The sequence below is a fragment of the Periplaneta americana genome, chromosome 3, assembly GCF_040183065.1.
Source record: "Periplaneta americana isolate PAMFEO1 chromosome 3, P.americana_PAMFEO1_priV1, whole genome shotgun sequence".
Classification (NCBI taxonomy): domain Eukaryota; kingdom Metazoa; phylum Arthropoda; class Insecta; order Blattodea; family Blattidae; genus Periplaneta; species Periplaneta americana.
Genome location: NC_091119.1, coordinates 115,156,952 through 115,180,659, shown reverse-complemented (window position 1 = coordinate 115,180,659; position 23,708 = coordinate 115,156,952). Strand labels below are relative to the sequence as shown.

The 23,708-nt window shown below is 37.4% G+C and overlaps 2 protein-coding genes across 3 annotated transcripts in view; one reads left to right on the top strand and one right to left on the bottom strand.

The window, feature by feature from the left end:
* LOC138696403 (putative fibroblast growth factor 1) overlaps positions 1-19,315 on the top strand; it is a 94,066-nt gene extending 74,751 nt beyond the window's left edge. Inside the window, exon 5 of the mRNA XM_069821323.1 lies at positions 18,671-19,315. Within this exon, the coding sequence (XP_069677424.1) occupies positions 18,671-18,679 (9 nt within the window). The 3' untranslated portion in view covers positions 18,680-19,315. The remainder of the gene's footprint in view (positions 1-18,670) is intronic.
* Positions 7,129-23,708, bottom strand: part of LOC138696402 (protein phosphatase methylesterase 1) — a 49,458-nt gene continuing 32,878 nt past the window's right edge. For both annotated transcript variants that reach the window (XM_069821316.1, XM_069821317.1), the window contains exons 6-9: positions 22,668-22,845; positions 19,015-19,192; positions 16,404-16,536; positions 7,129-7,668 (exon numbers count right to left, since the gene is read on the bottom strand). In XM_069821316.1, the coding sequence (XP_069677417.1) occupies positions 7,650-7,668; positions 16,404-16,536; positions 19,015-19,192; positions 22,668-22,845 (508 nt within the window). In that variant the 3' untranslated portion in view covers positions 7,129-7,649. The remainder of the gene's footprint in view (positions 7,669-16,403; positions 16,537-19,014; positions 19,193-22,667; positions 22,846-23,708) is intronic.

Below are 23,708 nucleotides of genomic sequence, written 5' to 3'. Positions count from 1 at the left end.
CCTACATTGCACGATGGAAACAGAAGAGAGCTGGGGGATGGGCAGTTGTGCGACAGGACAGCGTGCGCGGTACGGTCACAGGCTACCTCACGTAGCAAGCGGTTTCTCCAGCGATGCCGCCTTGACAACTTGTTTCTTTTCGAGAGCAGAGAGCGCATATAAATCTAACAATTACTTTAATTTTAATTACTGTGGTAAAACTAATAATACAAAATAATTACATTATGTTATATTATAAACTTTTTCTTTTGTAATTTCCTTGGGCTACCGCCGGTAGCCCCGGTAGTCCGCAAAATACGCCCCTGCCTTGTAAGTCCTTCATTGTTAATGCTAGTACGATGAAACTCGGGGACGGTCCAGTATGCCTATGTTCGCAGTAGGGGCACTAGCTTGATCCCTGAAGTTAATAATAATAATAATAATGTTTTATTTTCGCTGGCATAGTTAAAGCCATAAGGCCTTCTCTTCCACTCAACCAGCCTTAATCAATACAATACATAAATTTAAATTACAAATATTTACACTACACTTTAAATGTTCTCCAGCAATATTCTTCACTACACATTTATTTAAATTTAGATAAATCTATAAGGTAAAGTAGTAACTTAATTTATGAGCTAATTTAATTCAATGACAACTTGAACAGCTGCTTGGAACTCGTCAGAATGTGAGGCGCCCCGTTCAGGTGGACCCTCCACCTGCTGTTCCTCTTCAGAGAACCAGATCTCAGCTGGAGTGTGGACGAGTCTATTGCATGTGGTTTCTCTATCCAAGATATATGGCCGGAGAGATGCTGACACCATTACCCTTTAGCGGGGTCTCGTGCTAAAGGCTTGACATCTGGCGGTGGCAGTTTCTTTCCACCAGGAAAAGCGTCCCCGGTTGGCTCCGGCTTGGTATTCTCTCCGATCTTGGGTTTGTTGACCAACGGTACCACTGCACCATTTCCCAATCTTAGCTGTCCTTTAAGGTAGTCTAGTTGCACCGACATGTCTCGCAACCATAGGGTCCCCAAGATCACATCAGCACACAGCTCAGATGCGACGAGGAAGTTGATGGGTTTCGTTGTGCCCACAATGTGACGGTGATCTCAATTTCTCCCTGGGTTGCCACTGTCTGCCAGCGTTGGGCAAAATGAATGACATCCTGTCGAGCTCATATGGTGCTACCAATTGGAATTTTCGCGGCATTTATGAAGTTTTTGAAGGCAGTGCTGTCGACTACTGCTGTGGCTGCCTGGGATTCCATCTGAATGTTAATCTGAGGGACCGTTTCCTCTTCATCGGGAGCTAGGACCATCTGCGCAACAGAGTCGGAGGTCAGGATGTGTCGAGCAAGATTGGTGTCTCTCTGCTGTCGGACTGGACAGTCCCGATTGTAGTGGTACCCCAGGCAGTAGTGGCACCTTAGAGTGTTTGATAATGAGGTGGAATGAAGCTTGGCAGTAGTGTGCTTGATGTCGCCTTCCAGAGGAACAACATGATGTATTAGTTCCATTGTAGTCGCTGGAAATGGATATCTGAGAAACGGTCGAAGTTGTGGCCACAGAAGCTCGACGATCACTGGAATGATCATGTTGGGGTCGGCATTAGGAAACAGTCACTGATGATGTGATGAACTGATCAGCGGCCTTGTTCTCTCGTTGTTGCTTCCTGTAGAGGAAGGCTTGGAGAGTGGCTCTTACAGCCAGGCTGTCGAAGCAGCGAGTCAGTCCTTGCTGCAGTTCCTCCCAGGAGAAAGGAATGGCACTGAAGAGCAGTAGCCAGTCCCGGACCGCTCCCTTCAGCTGCTGTTGAACGAGGCGTGACCAATGAGTGGGGTCATGGCATACTCTATTACAGGCAGGAATACTGGTGGAGGGGAGTGTGACGTCACTGATCCGTCGGATCTCGAGACGGCGTGATGTAAGTCAATGTTAACAGTGGTCTTTCCATTGTCAAAATGCCGCCAAGGTGCTGTGCAAAAGTAATTATATATTGAAAGATGTTGTTAATGAATATATGACGTGTCTTACTATTCCCAAAAACAAAACATTACATAACAAGTCCGTGAGAAATATTCCAAGAAAAGACTGGATTCCTTCAGATACAATGTCGTGTGTACTGGTATTAAACATTTTGAATCGGACTGCATTGAACGCGAAATTTCATATCTGGATTCAAAAAGTGTGGAAAGGGTGTTTGTGTATGATAGGCCAAAACTGAAAATTGGCTCCAGTCCTACAATTTTGGAGGTTTACCAGCATATCTTTCGAAAAAGCCCTGGTAAAAAGAAAGAATCCTGAAGAAAGGGCTGCTGATGCTAAAAAGAGAAAATTAATTGCTGAACATGAGTCAAATAAAAATGCTGCTGAAGAGGACAAAATAACGAACTTCGACGAGTTAATACCGGGAATTGAGAAGAAACTGTTTATAACAGAATTAGAAAATAAGGTAATTAATTTTAAGATTTTAGTGACAAACTTGTTCTCTATACCGTTAATTTCGAATCTATTCAGTAGAATTCTACATGAATGTAGAACAAAATCAAAAGTCTCTACTTATTTTACTAAAAGTCTCTACTTATTTTAATCATAATTCACTTTGTTACCAAGAACTAAGTGATGTTCTTGGACCGAATTTGTTATTGGAAAAGTGGAGCTGTTTACAGCAGTTAGTTAACAAATTCATTAACACAAATGCTTCGCTGTGTGTAGACAGACTTTTACAGAACGTAATAGTAATATACATTACAAGAGCGGTATGTTGACGTTTTCATGGTCGAGGAAAAGATTGAAAAAGCGAAACGTAGTTGAGCTTTTTTAATTTCCGAGAACATGAAAACAAATATACCGCTCGTGTATCGTACATTATTTTGTGCGAAGATCGTTTATTACATACCTGAAAGACGAATTTCTAATTAGTTGCAATGAAATCTCCATGTTGGTTTCTGTTTAATGACGCCAACTTCGGAACACCAAAATATCTTTCTTTAACATTGTTGCTGTAAAATGTTTTCTGTGTTTACTATACTCCAGCAGGCCATGATTTACGTCTGTCTTTTTTTTCCCCCCAGTCTATAAATGCGAACTTAAAACAAACGGTAAGGTTATGTAATGATTTATTTTTCATTTTAATATTTTAACAATATTATTTATATAACATATTGCAGTAATAACATCGGCATCTGGAATCTTGTTGATTTTTTCACGGCTTCCTTAATGTTACTTGTATCAGGAATGCAATAAGTTTCGTGGAGTAGTAGACTTTACTTAATTTTTGCAAATATTTAAAAACAATAAGTAACATTGCAATTTAGGTGAAATTGCAGTGGTAAGTTTCCAATTTATAATTATTACTATGTTAAACGTCTCTAAAAATAATATGTTAAAAGCCTAAAGCAGTAAAATGAATGTCGCGCTTAAGCGGTAAGAAGAGGGAAATTGTTGTGTGTGTTACGTTGGGAATACTGAATGTGGTATTTCACACTTACCGCGTATTGGTTCTGTGCGGAAAGCAAGCAAATACGCACGATCTCGCACAAAATCAAATATGGACTTTTTGTTGGAACAATCCTCCTTGGCTTTAGTATCAAAAAAGATCTATTCACCGCACATTATTATGATAGCTTAATTTTTTATATGCAATCAAAAAAGTTACGAAACACTACAAGCAAATAAATTCTTATCATTGCCCCACCCTAAATATTTGCAGCAGCTTATAACTTCATTAGGCGTTTCTCCAAACCAGAAATGTGAGAATAATTTTCTAAAAGCTGTCGGCGATAAGTTATCAGGACTGGAAAAGTAGGTTATTTTGCAATTCGATATATCCATGAAGGAACAGATTACAAGTATGGGAAAATCACTGGTTTTGCGGAAAATCGCGATTATCTCATTGAGACTAAAACAGTTTCACGTATTTAATATCTTCTATATTCTCTAGCTTCGAACATATTGTTTCCCTTCATCCTGTAAGAACAATATCGGGTTCTGAAATGATCAATATAACAAGAAAGGTTATATATGTTATTGAAAATAGTGGTTTCAAGGTATTATGTGTCATTTCGGATAATAATAAAATAAATCAGAGCATGTTTTCAATATTAAGTAAGGGATCTGAAAATGATTCTACACTGTTCATGTCCGAAACTGACCATGCTGTTTCTTTTATGTACGACACTGTCCACTTGTTGAAAAACATAAGGAACAAATTGGATAAACACAAAAGACCAGAATAAGACATTCTCTTTTCCTGATTTTGAAGTTACTAGTGAAACCTGCAGTACAAATTCAATCAAAAAAGCGAAATTCAATCATATGAGGACTGCATATAAGAGTGAGAAAAAGAGAGCATGGTGAAAAAAAAGGATACAAATTAAACTAGCCTATAAGACGTTGTACCTTACCAACATCGAAAGACAACAAGTATCCCTCGCTTTAAATAACTTCCATGAAAGCACAAGGGCGTGTATGATTGTACATGGGTATAACAAGACAGCGGATTTTCTTGATATTATATGGAAATGGTGGTCCATTGTAAACACAAAGAATCCTGTTTGTGGTGCACGCAGAAATAACGAATTTGGATATCCATTTTATTCCACAGAATATATAAGATTACAGTTTCTTGAAAATTTCATTATCTGGGTAAAAAAATGGATGAAAGTTAGCGCACGTCATAAAGGAGGATCAATAACAAGTGACACGGGCAAACGTTTAATTCACAGTACAAAAGTCTTATAAATATTATTAGATCCTATCTCTCTCTCTCTCTCTCTCTCTCTCTCTCTCTCTCTCTCTCTCTCTACTTTAAATGTGAAATATGTGTTGTGTGGAAAATTTCAAACAGATAAGTTAGAGAAAAGATTTAGTATGTGCAGGCAATTTAGCAGTGGCAACTACAACATTGGTGTGATTCAAATAATTGATGCAGAGAAAAAAAATAAAGCAAAAAATGTGTTGGAAATAAAATCAGCAAGGTATGACATGCTAACTCTGGACCTTGTTTTAATTAATGACATTACTGAAGAAATCAAAGACAATATCACGCATGTAATCTACCACTTAGAGATCTAGACTATGATACAGTACAAGAGATTGATAAATCAGCCCTTTTATATATTTGTGGTTATGCTGCGTTTAAAATTTACACAAAAATAAATTGTGAACATTGCATGGAAGTAAATGTCTGCGATAAATACTTTAAAGCTGTCAACAGAGAAGGATTGTTGGTCCCAACTCAATACGTTATTAGAAGTGTGGGAGAAATTGCATTTAGGGTAATGAGTGTACTTGTATCTGAACGGTATGAGCGGGCATTCTTCCAAGAATACGATAAACAATATGAACTCTTATGTAGACTGACAGTAAAAAAGCATGTGAAAACGAAGAACTAAATTCAATCTTCATGAAAAATTGTGTCTGTGGAAATGATAACTTATGTGTAAAATTACTGACAGAATTGTGAGTGTGCTGTGTAACATTTTGAAGCGAATAGATTCATTATCAGTCAGAAGGCGGATGCAACAAGAAAGTTGAAAATGCTGAAATAACTGACAAGGTTAGTGAGTAGACATTATAATTTCCATTACTGTAATGCAGTATCTACTCTTATTTATTTTAGGATAATGTAGGTTAACACCTACCTATACTCTAATTAACGATACATGTGTACTTTTATTTGTTTATATTGTGTCTTATTAACAATATATCGGAAAGGAATGCTGCTAGTAGTAACAATTTAACGCAAAATCAGACTGGAAGGCATATGCTGAGTGGACTCAGCAAGGACTAGTGACGTCACGCTCTCTGTGAAAAGAGGGGGGAGTGTTCCCACCTGGAATAGAGTACGCTGTGGTGGGGTCTATGTGTGCCTCGATGAGTAGGTCGCAGCATCTGGAGATGAAGCTGGCCGGACCCTCATGCACCAATCCATGGAACGCAGGGAGCACAAGGGGCTGTGGAATCTTGGCGGGATGAAGACTTCGTTGTTAGTCTCCACAGCATCTCGAGTTCCCTCTTCTCTTCGTCTTTCTTTTTGCGACACCAGTCACAGATGTACAGGGCACTTTCTCGGAGCTGGGACTCGTCCTCGAGCCCGAGGCACACTGCGTGGAAGAAGGTGGGGGATGTGCTGCAGTTCACGTAGTATTCCCCGCATCCAGGGCAACCTCATAGGCAGCACTGGTCTCTGGTGTGTGTAAACATGGTTGGGCGCCACCGATAAAATGACTCCTCTCAGAAGAGTGTGAAGAGCTATGGGATGTATGTGGATTCTCAGTACTAACTGAGAAAAGGCCCCACATTGGGTGCCAATTGTCGTGCGACGGTAATTGCGAGTAACGTGTTTCTTCTACCTGGGTGACCATCCATACTCCTCTTTCTCAAACAAGGGCAGTTAGGGTGAAAGGCAGGGGGGGAATGACAGTCTTCTCTCTAAGATTTACCATGTGGTGGGCGAAACTAGAGAATAAGGGAGAGTCGAGGCAGGCTCGCAAGGAGCATAATAAAGGAATCACAACAAACTCTTAACAGTATAATACATCACGAACCATTTTAGTAGATACTACTGAGATGATGATGATTATTACTGAAATGGAGTGTGATGGTGGACTGATGGAGAAACCTTGGCTTTGTTCACCACAAATACGACTCTGCCATTACTGAGATTTGAATCTGGGTCTGCAGTCATAAGCCAATGTTCTGTCAACTGAACTACCAAGTTGGCTTCCTGTACTCAAACACAGACTTACGAGGGGAATTCTTTGTATACAGACTGAAGGGATTTTTTTTGGCATCAGTGACACTAAAAATTTGATTTCCGCGAAAAATTCGAAATCAATGTTTTGCAGTATCACAATAATTTTTCTTTATTCCTTACGCAATGAGAAAGTAGAAAGGAATTACAATCTTCTATTTCTAATATAGGTTATTTATTCTATTAAAAAAGCATGAAGATTTAGTATTGGGATTGAAAAGGAATCTCCAGATAATTCTGACTGTATGTGAGAGGCAATCAGAGAGGAGAGGTTCTTCAAGGGATGTCACTCAAGTCATCCCTTGAAGAACCCAATAGTATGGGTTGTCTACAATTCCACAATATGAAATAAATGCACTACAGGATAAGTATGCTCTGCGTTTTTGTCCAATTATTTTTTAAAATATAATCTTTATTGACAGCTTCTTGACTGAATAAAACTTCGAGCAATCTTCATACAAGTTATTTCAATTGATTTAGAAGTAAATATACTTGCATATTAAACAATCGCAAAGTGAAAAATAAATCAAAATCAAATTATCAGGCTTTCCCCCCTCCCCCCCAGTACTCAAGTTTATCTTCACAACCAATATTTGTCATTTTTAGACACAATTATTACGTCTCCACCACAACAGGCTTCTTTTACATTTTGTTATGGCTCGGTTATATTTTCCACCACCGTCTTTTTTATGTATATAAACCACTTATTCTTCATTTCTACATTGTCCTTTCATGCAGGACTGTATGTTACATTGGATTCACGTGCCATGTGATAATGAAAAGGAAATGAACACTTCTGTAATTGCTTTAATGGCACAAATTTAACAAACACAAAACTTTGCAGTTGGGACAATGCTGGCCATATCGGATGGGTTAGTCGGAGGACACAAACAAACAGGTGTCTGTGGCTGCTCAACACGCTGGAAAAGTCCTGCAACAGCCAGGAATAACAATTTGTCATTAATATTTGAACACATATTATATACCGGGTGTTTCAGAATTCAACCGAAGAAATTTAAGGGGTTGTGAAGGGGTCTTAGATCAATATTTTGAGATACTGAACTAAGGGATTGCAAGTTCAAACTTACATGTAATGGTGTAAACTATTTTTTGGACCAGTATGCCACTGACTGAACCTACACGTGGCATAGCAGTATATTTGGAAATGTGTTGGATATAATATTGCTATGTCCATGGATAAATATATAATAGGATGCGAAACTGCGGTCAGCATCATCTGGCGGCAGGGGGCTGAAATAAGGTGATCAGCGCCCAACATCGTAGGTGGTGAACATTAGAACTATGTGTTGGGTACATTAGCCAGAGTTCTCTATTTATCCATTCGAGATATTGCTCGAAGACGTCGAAGAGACAAGATGGCAGACAGAAACTTGTTAATAAGTGAACATAAAGTGATACTACATGTGTATAAGCAGTGTATGTTAAACAGTGATGTTTATGGACGTTGTAAAAATAGTGTGTTGAATGTATTGTAAACTAATAGTAATATAATAAATTGAACTATCTAAGTAGTTCTTGCAGACTTTTCCATTGCGCTGTACAATAAATACCCAAAGAATACAATCCCAATTATCTAACCTTTTGCTTTATTTTTTTGTCTCTATATGGTTATATTTTAATTGGGTAGTGTAAAATAGATCTTCTCTTTTATCTTCCTGTTGGCTCTGGTAAGAATTTTCAGTATAAGATGCTGTGAGGAATAAAAATGTAAATGTTTTATTTTAAATTGGGTTAGTTTTGAATATAGATGAGGGTGGGAGGGAATACTTTCTGCACAGTTTAACATTTTCGTCACTAGGTGCGCTGCTAAATGCATGGAGTAATTAGTTACTCTTTTCGCTACTTGGTGCGCTGCTAGATGTAATAACGCCCATCCTCCAAACAGGTGGCAGCAAGATCAATTTCTACAACAGTGCCTCTAGTATGTGTTACGGGAAACTCAGTAAGTTTTGTATCCTATTATATATTCATCCATGCTATGTCTCTGTGGCACAAACGGTAAACACTGTAGATGGTTTCTCTCAGAGGATGAGATCGAACATTCAAAATTCAGCAAGTACTTTTTTTTTAAATTTAAGGTATGTAACTTTAAACTAGTATATTGTGACATTAAAAGCCAGCTCTAGTTACTTCGCAATGTGCGTAATAATAACAATAATAGTGAAGAAAGATTGTATTTTTAGAAATGCATATCCATTATTGTACTCTCGACACGTTACGATCCCATACAATTTAAATATTAAAATGGGACAAAAAAGCACGAAAGTAATAACACAGAAGACAAAAATGTCATGAACTCGCCTCCTTTGCAAACAAAGGCCAGCATGTTTTTAACAAATACCTAACTGAGTTTGGATAGAGTCCAAGACCACTGACTTGATCTCAAGTGAACTGTAATGAACCAATGGCTAATACTTACAGTCTACTCTTGCAAAGAGCATAATTAAATAAATATTACAATATGTATTTCAGTAGATCAGAAAAGAAAGAATTCAAAGATCTCATCAATAAAATAAGATGTATTGGGATTTAAAAAACTACCATAGAGGGACTTGAGGTTTTGCGCGTTATGTTACACCACAGCTCCATGCCCATAATTCTCCTCTAAAAGAGGCACAATAAGAAAATGAATAGGGGCGAAACAAAAAACAGTGCAGTGGTGTACTGTTTCATTACTTGTCAGCAATTTTACAGATTCCATAGAAGCTAAATCTTGAAAATACAGTCAATCAGTTCTATCCGATCCCTAATAAGGTCCGCAACCATTTCATACCTCTGTTTCATTTCAATACTGGATTATGAGTATCAAATGTAAACAACTTTAACAACTGATAACTCAGACAATTTTCGTCAAAGACTCTGGGTTCCCTATCTCAAATTACTTGTCTACAGTCCCTCTGTGACCAGATAAATTTCTTCGATTCAATTCTGAAACACCCTGTATATTATGAACATTTAGGTAGGTCTCCACTTACCAACATTTTAAAGCTACTAACAAGGAATACTATATCGGCCTACATGTTAATTCTTACATGTTTTATGATTGACTTAATAATATGCCCACACATATGAAGTCTGTGCAGAAAGTATCCAGCTATTTAAGATAAAAAGTAATATACTAATATCTAAGACAATGGTGCCTTACTTCCCTTAAAGTATACTCCCCTTGGAACTTGGAATTAAATTAAGTGCAGGACAATGTATGTAAGGTGATTTTGGTTGAATCTCCAGGTTTTTTTTTTTCTGCACATCACAGAAGTCCCAACACAATCCTGGTCTCTGCAGTATTTCATGTTAAGTCCAATGTTGTTCAGTTCATCTAATATGTGATTCTTCAGATGCAGTATGATCATTTGCACAGACAAATTTTAGGAAGTGTTTATTAATACTGATTTCAAATGGCTCTTCAGACGTATTATTAGTAACATCTACATGATGAAAGTTGGCCTCAGCAGCGTAGTCAGTATAGCGCTGGCCTTCTGTGATCAAGGTTGCGGGTTCAATCCCGGCCCAGGTTGATGGCATGTAAGTTTGCTTAAATGCGGCAGACTCATGTCAGTAGATTTACTGGCATGTAAAAAAACTCCTGTGGGACAAAATTCCAGCACACTGGCGATGCTGATATAACTTATGCAGTTGCGAGCTTTGTTAAATAAACCATAATTTTATTATTATTTTTTTTTACATGATGAACAACACTCATATGAACTGTTTCTCAGATGTCTTGAATTGTGTAGTCAAAAAAAAAATAAAGGGGGAATCTTTCATCTTCTTTCTTACTACATTCTGTAGATGACAGGAGAGGCAATGTATCAACTCCTTCTATATCTTTGGACTTAGGTATTTTGTGCTTTTCGAATGTCAAGGACTTTTCATTATATCATCATACCTAGCATGCAAATGAACTTGGGATAAGAAATTTTCACAGTATGTCTCTGTTAAGCTTTCTTTGTTGCCCCTGAATCCTGATGAATTTTTTGCAAGTGTAAGAGTGATGTTAATTAATCTGTCTAAAACCTGATGCCAAAAGTTAGCTTCAAACAGAGTCTATTTTTCCATTTCTTGATCTACCCTTTTGCTTTTTTCCCCACTAATCGTAGATACAAAATGAACTGATATGCTGTTGTGATTGACACTGTCTTTTATGCTTTTTGAAAGGTACAACCAGTCACTTATTCCATTTTGCCATTCAACTTGCTAGAAAACAACCAGCAAGGTTGGCATTAGGCTACATTTAGTAAAGGGGAGTGACAAAGACAGGACAGAATAACAATAAGATCAGAGTGGATTTTCTGTGAATAGTAGTAGTACTCATAAAAACTTCTTTGGATCCATCTTTAGGTAAGGGAGCCTCAGGCCGACATGAATCATATCTATGATGAACTGTTTGAATCATTATTTTAGAGTATCTTGTAAATGGCTTTCGTCTGTTGGGCTTGGACTAAAAATGCTTAATTAGACCAGAATCGAGGTATGGATCTGACATATTATCAAGGGTACTTCCTAGGTTTGCTTCATCTCGAATACAACTTTCGTCAATGGAATCTCAACTAGGTATACTAGAGTTTATAAAGAATCCACTACATTTTCAGAACATACTTAATATTTACTACTGCACCCAGTTATGTCCATCTCATTTTATTCATTTTTAGACAAAGAAAAATAACCTGTTTTGTGATTAAGACAATTTATAACAGTTGATATATTTTCCTCATCAATAATAGAATTATCATCAGGCTTACTTGTAAATGAAACAAAACGATATATCTTTTTTGTTGGTCATCTATATGTTCTCTTCAATCAAGCGCCATTTCTTCTTTTTGCAAGCACTATTCATTATATTTACACTCATCAAGCCTGCAGGACAAGACATTCTGAAGATAGCGAGAACAAATCCTGGAGCATACTGTTGAAGGACAAATCTGTCATTCCTGATCTACCCCGGAAGAAATCTGTGGCACTGTTTCACCTCACTACTGGTCATGACTGCTTGGCCTCACACCTGCATAGGATTGGTATATTCCCTTCGCCACACTGTACTCTCTGCTTGGACGTGAATTCCATCATGAATGAAGACCACTTACTGCAGTGTCCAGAGATTACGAAGATTAATGCTGATATAGCATCTCAGCTTACAAGCTACTACTGGGACGTCGGTAACAGAATGGAGAAAATCCAAGTTCCATAAGCATTGGCAACAACAAGAACAACAACACTCATTTAGAGCTTTCAACAAACATTTTCATTCCATATTTATTAAGTGATTGAAGCCAATTAATATAAAACTGTAATAACAACATATAATTTTAAACCACAGACACACAGTGCACAATTTCAAACTATAATAACACACAGCTGTCAAAAGATTCTGCAGAGCAATAATAAATAAACACATTTCTTTAATGACTAGTAAATAGTGGAATCTATTTACAATAAGACTACTGGCGATGTCAGCCAGTCAGCAACGATACTGTCAACTCATGACAGATCTAACCTTACCAAATTTTCTATGCTCAAATACGAAACAATCAAGCTGTTCAAAGCTAAGGAAAATAAAAATAAAAGAAAGTATATAATTACTATTTTAATGAATGACAAAATGTTAATATGAACCTTGAAGCACGCAATTAATCTAAACGTCTACAAAATGCGTTGATTTAACATCTCAATTCAAATTACAAAAAGCATGGTTGTCTTGAATTTGCTGGATTTTCGAACCTGGCTTTTAATATTTAGGAATGAAAAGCGTGGTTGTTCTGGACTTGCTGAATTTTCGAACCTAGTTTTTAATATTCAGGAATGGAAAGCATGGTTGTCGTGGATTTACTGGAATATCAAATGTGGTTTTTAATATCCAGGGGATTTTCATTCATGAAACAGTGCTGCCACCTATCAGCAGCTTGCGGCCTGCAACAGTTTTTGCATTACAGCTGATCTTTTAAAGTGTTTTGGTCAAGTGACACAAGTGGCAATGAGCAGTGCCTGAATTGACGTAAATGTCATCCTGAGATGTGGAAAAGCATTGTAAACAAAGAAAGCACGAGTAGCAAGAAAAGAATATGAACACTACAAAGATGTAAGGCCAGATTTACAGGACTTGACTGCAGGCATGTAACATAACTACTACCGGTGCTTTGTGCAGTGTAGGTTATAGGCTATCAGTAATCGTATAGCACTTGCATGTCATGGCGATCATACAATAATTCTTATCTATTCTTGTTGCTTATACTAGATCTAAAAGATCGAGCACTACGAAGTTTTATGCTGGTGTGAAGAAACAGATCCTAGAAGAATTTAACAATATAGGAAGTAAAGATGGCCAGAATACGTTTCTCGCAACTTGGATATCCTGAAAGAGTGTTCAACATCGGGGACCATGAAAAGAGGTCCAAGATTCATTTGAACTCACAGTTTTACATACAAGATTACTCATCACTGTTTACTTTAGAGTTGTTGTTTTCTAATGCCAGGCGTTTGACAATAAAGTCATTTGACCTCTTGCACTCCAATATTTTTCAAAGATATTATCATGACCAGCCACTGAAGCACAGATTTTGAGGTGTTCCAAATTCATTTCTTGGTTTGAGTTGCACAATGGATAGTTAGGGGACTGATATATTCCAATTCTATGCAGGTGTTTGGCCAAACAATCATGGCCTGTTGCCAATCTAAATGCAGCTACAGACGATTTTCGTGGTAAATCGGGAATTAACTGTGGATTTTGATGCAGAGAGTTCCATTTTTTCCCTTGGGATTGTGTTATAAAGTTTTGTTTGTTGAAGTCTAAGTATGTAGATTTAATAAATCTTTTCACAGAGTAATACGTAGATTTAGTAACAGGTCTGTAAGTAGCAATGCTGTCCTTCTTTGCTATAGAGTTACTTTAGAGTAGGGTTTCCAATTTGAATCTGGAGCCTCAGCTGGACATAACGAATGTTGACAGAATTTTTCAGGAGAGGGAGATTATATTAAATCAACGATAGTGGCACCTATGGTTATTATTATTGCTATTATTATTATTATTATTATTATTATTATTATTATTATTATTATTATTATTATTATTATTACTACTATTATTATTATTACAGAGAGAGCCAGCAAAAAGTTACAGATTGCCTGCAATCCATTGCTCGACTCACCGGTAAGCTGTAGCAGAGCAGGCATTCAGTTTGATTATGGTAGGCCTAAAATTCCCGAGTGGTAGGGATGGAGTGCGCGGACAGCAGGAAGCATAGCTTAATTGATGAGTGGAGTGTTTGTTGAGTGCACGTTATTACGCAGTGTTGTATTACTACACTTGTTATTTAACATTATTTGATATTTCTAGTTGAGACATTTCTCCTAAAGAAGAAATTGTATGACAGTACTGTTCGCAAGTTTCTATATCAGTTCCATGATGTTGCAATGCCTTCGAGACAATACATAACCAAGTTATTCATAAAATGGCGAGAAAAAGGATCTGTTTTAAGCAAAAAGACAGTACCACAGAAGAGGATATTAACAAGGGGAAGCTTGCAGATATTCACGCAAGAATAATTGAAACCAGCCCAAGGAAATCTTCAAGCCAATTGGCACAGTAGTGTAGTATTTCACAAAGACCAGCATTACAGTGACTGAAAATGCTACACTTTGATTCTTACAAAGTATCAGTGGTACATCAGTTAACACAAAGGGATCCAGCAGCCCACGTAAATTTCTGTCAGTAGATGCTGCAATCTGTCCATGATGGTATTGTCGACCCTTCTCTTTTAATTATGAGAGACAAAGCTTATTTCCATTTAGGTGGACATGTGAATTCTCAGAATTCAAGGTATTGGGACACTGACAATCCTCATGTAATGCATGAAACTCCTCTTCACGATCAGAAAGTCGGTGTTTGGTGTGGCATTACTGCACCCAGAATCATTGGCCCTATTTTCTTTTATGATATCGTTAACTCGGAATAATATGTGCAAAATATACTGCAGCCATTTTTTTAAATGTTTACAGGAAGGGAAAGCAATATGCCTACTTCCCCTCGTTACCCCAATTTAAGTGCCTGTGGTTTTTATTTGTGGGAAACTATAAAACATAAAGTATACAAGAACAATCCACATACTCTTGAAGCCCTGGAAAATGAAATCAGACAAGTGACATCTGAAATTTCAGAGGCAGAAACACGAGTGTTTCGGAATTTTTAACACGATGCAGCATTTGTATCAAGAACACTGGACATCATTTTCAACAGTTGCTTTGATGAATGGTAAGATCTACATCAGTTTTCAACTTCATTCATTCATTCATTCGGTAACTCTTAACTAATAATTTAGTCCTACTGCAATGAAACTGAAAGCCCACCCACGCTGCTATAGCTTACCAGTGAGTCGAGCAATGGATTGCAGGAAATTTGTTCCCCAATGTCCCCTGCATAGTGCGGTAACTTTTTGCTGCCTCTCTGTATATATGTGATTTTTTTTTAGAAAAACTCGTTCCGGCACCAGGGATCGAATCCAGGTTTTCTCAGCTTGGCATACTGATTGCTCTACCATTAAGTTATGCCAGGGATCCATACATAGCACCAGTCCGAATTCCTCTCCTTGCATTTTCTATGGCCTAGTCTGTGGAGTGCATATTAAACTAGTTTTAAGACCTTTTCAACAACAGTTATCTACTTAACACTTATATTCTTAGTTGAATATTTGTGTATTAAATGGCTTTTTAAGAAAAGTTATGTACTGTTAACACATATTTTATATATCCTATGCTGGACAAGAAATTTCCAATTTGCACGCCAATGGCATACAAATAATAAGCAGAATACTATTTCTTTAACACAATGCAAGAGATGTTTAATTAAATTTCTGATACATGTAAAGTACATTAAAATAATATAACAAGTTAATGTTACGTGGTAACATCATGTTTGGTACATCGAAGAGAAATTAAGTGTAAACATACAGCATTTCCTAACATAATCTCTATTTGCCTTAATTTTCACTTGAATTCAACAGTAGCTGATCCTATGTGTCCATTATGAAAAGCCTTTATACTTATTTTTGTGCCATTATTGTATTCCAGTATACTAATTTTCATACGAGCGTCTTAATTACCATTATAGGTAAGTTTCATACGACTTTTTATGCTCGACCATATTTCTAACTTGAAATTATTCAGAAGTATTCATTTTATTCTTATGTGACTGGGGAGCGAACTGACCTTGTGCAATCTCGTAAATTGTGAGATGTGCACAGACGCGAAAGTATTGATTTTTTCCAGGCAACGAATGTCGACGACCTTGATATAATCTAGAGAGTAAGATAAACGTTAAACTTGGTATAACCTTGAAATTGAATTCGACATTGAAAAACGAGATGACAAATTGAATTTATTTGAATATTATTTACAATTAACGCTAATTATTATAGTAACAGAACATAACCTTCTGTGACAGTATTGGATTTCCAGCCTGTGTGATGTTTTGCTAGTTGTCTTTCGATTGCATATCCGTGAATAATCGAAAACCTGAACTTTAATGAATAGGTGTACTTTAATGACATGCATTAAAGGACTGCTACCAGGTGTATAATTACTACATTTCGACATGGTCGAGCATAAAGTCTATTATCTTACTTCACAATGAATTTGAGTACTGTATATACTAACCTCTCAAAGTTAGACGTTGCAACTGCAAACCTATGTCTGACCATGAAGGTGGCGAGAACTTCTGCAACTTTGTCAGGCACATCTTCATGTACAGCATGACCACACTGTGGCAGCACCTGCATCTGAAATTTGCCTGCAAATTGAGAAAAGAAACTTTGTCATCCCAGAGGAAATGTAATATGACTACAACGCAATTCCAAAACATGAAGGAGATGTCCAACAAAACTTTATGTAAAATACATAACAGTTAAGAAGTCAACCTCTCATAACCTATTTTAGCATTTATTTAAATATTTTTTCCCATGATAGTGCATAAAGTTGCATTTTACCCACTCTTATCAGTGAGTAAAGTCAGCTTTTAAAACACTAGTGCGTAAAAAAAAGTAAGTAATCACTTTAGGCACTGCTATTCATATTATGCACTGCCAAAGAAAATGCTATATTAAGTGTACAAATTTAATTCAGTAAGAAATTAATGCATATTACCGGTTGTTCTGTATGGTTGTGAAACTTGGACTTTCACTTTGAGAGGAACAGAGGTTAAGAGTGTTTGAGAGTAAGATTCTTAGGAAAATATTTGGGGCTAAGAGGGATGTATCTACAGGAGAATAGAGAACATTACAAAATACAGTACTGCATGCATTGTATTCTTCACCTGACATAATCAAGATCATTAAATCCAGACGTTGAGATGGGCAGGGTATATAGCAAGTATAGGAGAATTCAGAAATACATATAGAGTGTTATTGGGAGGCCAGACGGAAAAAGACCCTTGGGAAGGCCAAGACGTAGATGGGAGGATAATATTAAAATGGATTTGAGGAAGGTGAGATGATTGTAGAGACTGGATTAATCTTGCTCAGGATAGAGACCGATGGCAGACTTATGTGAGGGCAGCAATGAATCTCCGGGTTCTTAAAAGCCATGAGTAAGTAAGAAATTAATGCATTAGCTTGATCTTTCTTGACGTAAATATTACACGTAACACAAATAAATAATAAATTTAACATTTAGATATTAGCCCGTATTATTCTGAAGTTACATATGTAGTAGGCTATTCATTGCTTGCATTATTTCAAGGATCTGAAGTAATGTCATTGAAGTCTAATAGGCTGATTCCATGGTTGCTTATTTCTTTATGGTTCTGACTTCAGAAATGTGTCCAGAATGCTATGATAAAAACAATAACTTACTAACGAAAATTTCTGGAAAGAACTCGGCCCATTCACAATGAAAACGTTAACATTAACAGGAGAACATAAATGTTACAGTAATGGTAAGCAGTTGAGTCATCATTCACAATGGAAATTTGACGCTATCATAAGGCCATGATATACATCCGTAAACAGATGACTGCAATCACAGAGAAGAATCACATGAAAGTGCAGCTGAATATTTTATGTTTATATAAAAGAATTGCAAATGTGAAATATTTATTTGTTCCACATACATAGTAGGGCATATGGCTGACCACTACAAATTAGTATTTAGCTTAGGTATGGTTAATATTATAGGTTAGCTATAATGTTGTGAATATAATAAAATAAATGAACAAAATACATATCCTTGCCCTTCATGGTAATGGCGATTGTCATCCTCATACCTATTTTCTTTCAGCGTATTATCTTTATATGAATGATATGGCTTGTCATACAGAGATCGATATGACTGAAAGAGGATTAATCTTTCGTCAAGCAGCGCCATGGTTGAGCTGTTTGGACTTTTTCCATTGCTAATTGTCAAAATTATAACACAACATTTCGAAGAGTGGATCTCTCTTTATCTTCAAGTGAAAACCTACTGTGGGGATCGTTACAAACAGCTAGCCTGTCTGACTGATCAGTCAACTTTATACTCGTGCCAAAAAGAGAACCTTTACGAATTTGTTTAAAAATAACTATTTTATTGCAGCAATAATTATTCAGCACTTCGAAATAAAAGGATGATTATGTTTTGGTGAACATCAACAGACTCAACCTGAACTACTGCAGAACATATTTCTTGCTTGGTGGATGAGAGATTACTGCAGAACATAAAAATATGGATAACCTGAGCCAAGACAAAAAAAAAGGGTAAAGGCTTCAATAGCTAATTAAATGATGGCAGATGGGAAAATCTCCATCTAGGATTAGTATGAATAATGGTCTGAAAATTAATAGATGCAATGTCGAATACTCAGTACATATTACGCCCAGTAATTTTAGAATATGAATAATATTTATCAATAGACACTAATATGTGCATATGTGTTTTCTTTATGTTTCTAGGGAGGATGAAAGAAAAAAAAAGACTGTAGCTGGAATGTTGCACATTTAGTGTAATAAAGTATATGGAACACTAGTGATCAAAAAAATTAAATACACTTTTTTTTTTATTTGAATAAGATTTGTTTCTTGAAATAAGATTTTTTCCCTCTTTTTTGCAATTAATTAAGTTAATCTGTACATTAGGACCTACATGCTCGTATTCTTCTTAATGTGCTACTTTAATTATTAATAAGATTGCTTAAAATATGTCTTTATTTTGTTAATATATAATTAAACATACATATATTGTATTAATTCCAGTCCAGAGAGGATTAAAACTGTATACAAGTACATAGTGAAATCACCTTGCATCTGCCCAACAGTTAGGTCCCTGTCGAGTCTGTCTATGCCAGCCAGAAGCAACATCTTGGGTACAGGACAGCTGAGAAATGTGTTAGACAGCCCTTGGAACCAGCCAGACCAGTACTTCTCTGTCCGTCCAAGGTCTATCCGCCAAACATACTTCTGACTTGAATTCTCTGTCTGGAAACAAAAGCAATCTTCAATATCTCAGTTCGAATTCATTTTGGTAACAGCACACACATTATTCATCTGATTTCCTTCCAAAAGATGAAAAAGTAGAAGAAATAAAATCATTATGATATATGTTTATGTGTTCATGATTCAATTCTCCACTTTTTTTTAAAGCTGAAAACTTCTATTCTATCTTCCATCGAAGATAACAGTCACCCAAACCTCATCATACTGATAAAATATTTTATATTTTTCACATTTGCAAAATATTGTATGGTGACATATCACACAATTTTGAACAAGTTTTATTAAGAGGGCTATTTCGAGAAATACAAAGTGAAAAAATGGTGGTTACATGGATTTTAATTAATCTTATAACATCTCTCAAGTGTATTTATAACTAGTAGAAACCAGATTTCCAAGCAAATGTATGTTTTTATATGAGCTGGGTTCACTTCTCAAACTTTGCAAATACAGTAGAACCTGTGTTATCCGTGGCAAAGGATGGAGTGGACTGAACGGTTAATCGAAAAAATTGGATAATCCATACCATAAAAGATTTTCGTAAATTTAGTGAATAATATTTCCACTTTCGTAATTTCGTCCATAGTCTTCTATTTAACACCCTAGGTAGTGGCTGAGAAGTTCATTAATTTAAGTCTGGTTGTCAACGATGGGTTTTTATGGGCCAAGGAAACTCCTTGTAATGATTGTCTCTGGAAATATATTATTATTGGAGGTCTCGTGTTGTAGATTTACATACATAATACACTTCAATCTCGTATTCTGATGCGAGGTGAGCCACAGCTTCTCTTTCCATTAACCACTCAATTCTTTACACTTTTTTATACTTAGCACAACAAGATTTCTTTTGACACTCGTAGAAGACATTTGATATAGAAGTTATACAGTACGAAAATTCGAACAGTAGACCATACTGTGGAAGGAAAAAGGCTTGTAATAACAATATCTAGAAAAAATAACGTGCTAATACAATGTTCAGTACTTAATATTGTGACAGCGACGTGAGATTCGAACTCACGACCAGCAAAAGGAAGTGCAAAGTCGGCTGTGTTTTGGGCAGGTTGCACGCGCATCTGCCTCCTGGGGCATGGCTACGCGCGGTGAAGGAGGGGAGCAGCAGCGTGCGAGATTATTAGAGAATGCCATCCAGACATCCGTGGAAATCTTCTAGGCATCTATCGATTATTCGAGATCGCGACTATCCAGAACTCGTACTTTCTCGCAACGATAGTTTGGTTATAAAAGAGAAGACGCAAGTGAACGCGAGACAGTCATACACTCATTCAGTCAGAGAGTAAGTCAGTGGACAGCAAGCCAGTCTTGTGTAGCAGTGAAGCCAGCTTCGAGACCAGAGCGCGACTTGAGTTGTGTCCGTAACTGTGGAGCCTGAAGCCCGGAGTTCGAGTGCAGTGGACCGCAGTTGGGGGACCTGAGTTCGAAGTTCAGCGGATCGTCTCTGAAGGTCTGGGGTTCGAGATTCTATGAACGCGAGTGACTGAGCTAGAAGAACTAGCCAAGACAAACGATCTGTGAACTGAGAACTGACAGTTCTGTGTTGTAAATAGTGCTTTGTAAATATTAGTTAAGATTAAAAGTTCATTGTTGTTCGTAATAGTCCAAGTAAATTGTCATTGTCGTCAGTGGAGTGCTGTGTTGCTGTGCGGAAAGCAAATCCCATTGGTGAATTGTAGAAAGGAATTATTGTTGCTTTAAGTAAAAGTTACATTGTCGAGTTGAAATAAATTTACACTGGTGTCAGAATCGGGACATTATCGACAATGGAGAACTTACAGCAGATCTTGCAAGCCATCGCGGAAATGAAAGCTGAAATGAAGAACGACTTAAGTGAAGCAAAAGCAGAAATGAACAAACACATCAGTGAGGTGAAAAGCGACATAAGTGGAGTGAAAGATGACGTCACCACGCAAATTGAAAGCGTTTCGGCCCACGTAGATGGAATTGTCGCCATCGTGAAAGACGAACTTAAGGCCGATTTGGATAAACTAAATCAGAATTTTACAACTATAAACGAGACAGTAGCAGAGTTGAGACAAGATGTAGACCATTTCGACGGCAAAATTCGCGCTCTCGAGCGTCATCAAGAGGAAACGAGTGAATTGCTGGACAAGATGAGTATGTTAATGGACCAACATGCTGTAGAAAACAAGCACATCCTCGCGTTGGTGGATCGCCAGGCTAGAGAACATAAACAGATAGTTGCCGAGGAGGTTCGACGTGCCATGCAAGAAGCGGCCACAGAGTTGAGGACTCCATATGGTGGCCCTGTGGAACCATCGCCTTCAGCCAGACATTACAACGTCAAGACGCCGAAGTTCGACGGTACGACGTCTTGGGCGATATTCCGTCGCCAGTTCGAGGCCATCGCAGAGCACAATGGGTGGACGCCAGCAGAGAAAACCACTCTCTATGTAGAAGCGATCGAAATACATAAACATAACAACAACTTTAATCTTAAGGAAGAAGGCGTAAAGCTAAATAAGTGTTGGTACCCGGTCCTAAACAGAACAGATAAGAAGCCACTACAACAAAAGGACGGAACCCAGAACGGGAGCAGCGAACAAAGCGGCGCGGACCGCAGCGACAACAGGCCTCGGCCCGCGAGCCGCACTATAAATACGCCCGCACAACCAGACACAGGATCAGTTGCCTCAGGTACGGCGAGAAGAGTCTTGCGACCTCGGATACCACTCCACTGAAGATGTCTGCCGCAGTTGCAGACGAAACGTCTGGTATAAAACCAACTAATAGACCACGGCCTCTCAGCCCGGAAAATGAATCTACATCTATAGACTCCGGCCGTGAAAGCCTACACTGCAAGATTAATGTAATCTTATCAAGGAAAATTATATTAGATAAAATGTTAATTGTAACAATAATTTATTCAAAACACAAGTGTTAAAGATTCATCCACCACTGTGGAGTAACAGTTAGCATGCCCAACCATGAAACAAGTGGGCCCAGGTTCAAATTCTGGTTGGGAACTTGGTTGAGGTTTTTTCGGGGTTTCCCCTCAACCCATTAAAAGCAAATGTCGGGTAAATTTCGGCGCTGGACCCTGAACTCATTTCACTGGCATTATCTCCTTATTTTCATTAAGATGCTAGATAACCATAATAGGTGATAAAGCGTCGTAAAATAAACCAATTCAAAAAAGTGTTAAAGGGAAAGAAGCAAAAAGTGTGACTCGAGTAAATTTTGATAGGCTAAATCATTTGGTTCTTGAAAAGATACAGTTTTCTGGCACATTTACCCTAATGTAAATGTTTCTTTTTTTTAAGATTAACAGTAGTCTAAGCATACATTTTTTATAATCAGACAGTTTTTGCACCCACTTTCACAGATTGGACATAAAAAAAACCTATTTCACCTATTACAAAAACAAAAAATTAACCATTAAAAAACCTAAAAACCCAGTCTCTATAATAAATATACCACATACCAGGGGAGGTGGGGGCTTAAATTCAGCTGCTGGTGCTGTCTGTCCATCGCTGCTCGAAGCCTCATTCTCCTCTTCGCGAATAGCATCACTAGACAGCACTGAAGTCTTTAGTTCTTCTCCTTGGCTCACAGGTACGTATGTATCTATGTCATTTGTTGCAAGCTTGCCTGTCTCACTGCTGCAACACAGATACTTCACCAATTACAGGAGTGTTATAATTTTATGAAACATGTATAGTAATCAGATTTTGGCAGATATGATTTAAGATCTCTCACACATGATTTGACCATTTCCCAATAATGTGCGTGTATGAGACTATGATCTGTATATTGTGGTCAAATAATTTTGAAGAATAACTAACGAAGATTAGTTAAGTCTCTGCTTCAGATATCTATTGAACCGTCTTTAGTCTCTTGAATAACTAACGAAGATTAGTTAAGTCTCTGCTTCAGATATCTATTGAACTGTCTTTAGTATCTTGAATAATTAACGAAGATTAGTTAAGTCTCTGCTTCAGATATCTATTGAACTGTCTTTAGTCTCTTGAATAACTAACGAAGATTATCTTGCGATGTTTGGTGACGTATGCACGTCCGTTGATGTGACATATTAATGAATTTAAATACTATTATAGTCACAATCATGCCATGGTATGAAAGGAAAATTTCACAGCCTCGAGCAGGAATCGAACCTGCAACTTCCTGTTCTCCGGTCAGGCGCTCTACCACTGAGCTATCGAGTTCGTCTCACGCCAAAGGCTTGGAATTATCCTTTCATACTGGCGACTCTGTTATAGAGTACTGTCCATAGCGTCTGATCTAGTCAGCACTGCTTATGGGTTGAAAGAAACTTTTACAAATGTAATATTCATCTTACGATGTTTGGTGACGTATGCACGTCCATTGATGTGACATATTAATGAATTTAAATACTATTATAGTCACAATCATACCATGGTATGAAAGGAAAATTTCACAACCTCGAGCGGGAATCGAACCTGCGACTTCCTGTTCTCCGGTCAGGCACTCTACTACTGAGCTA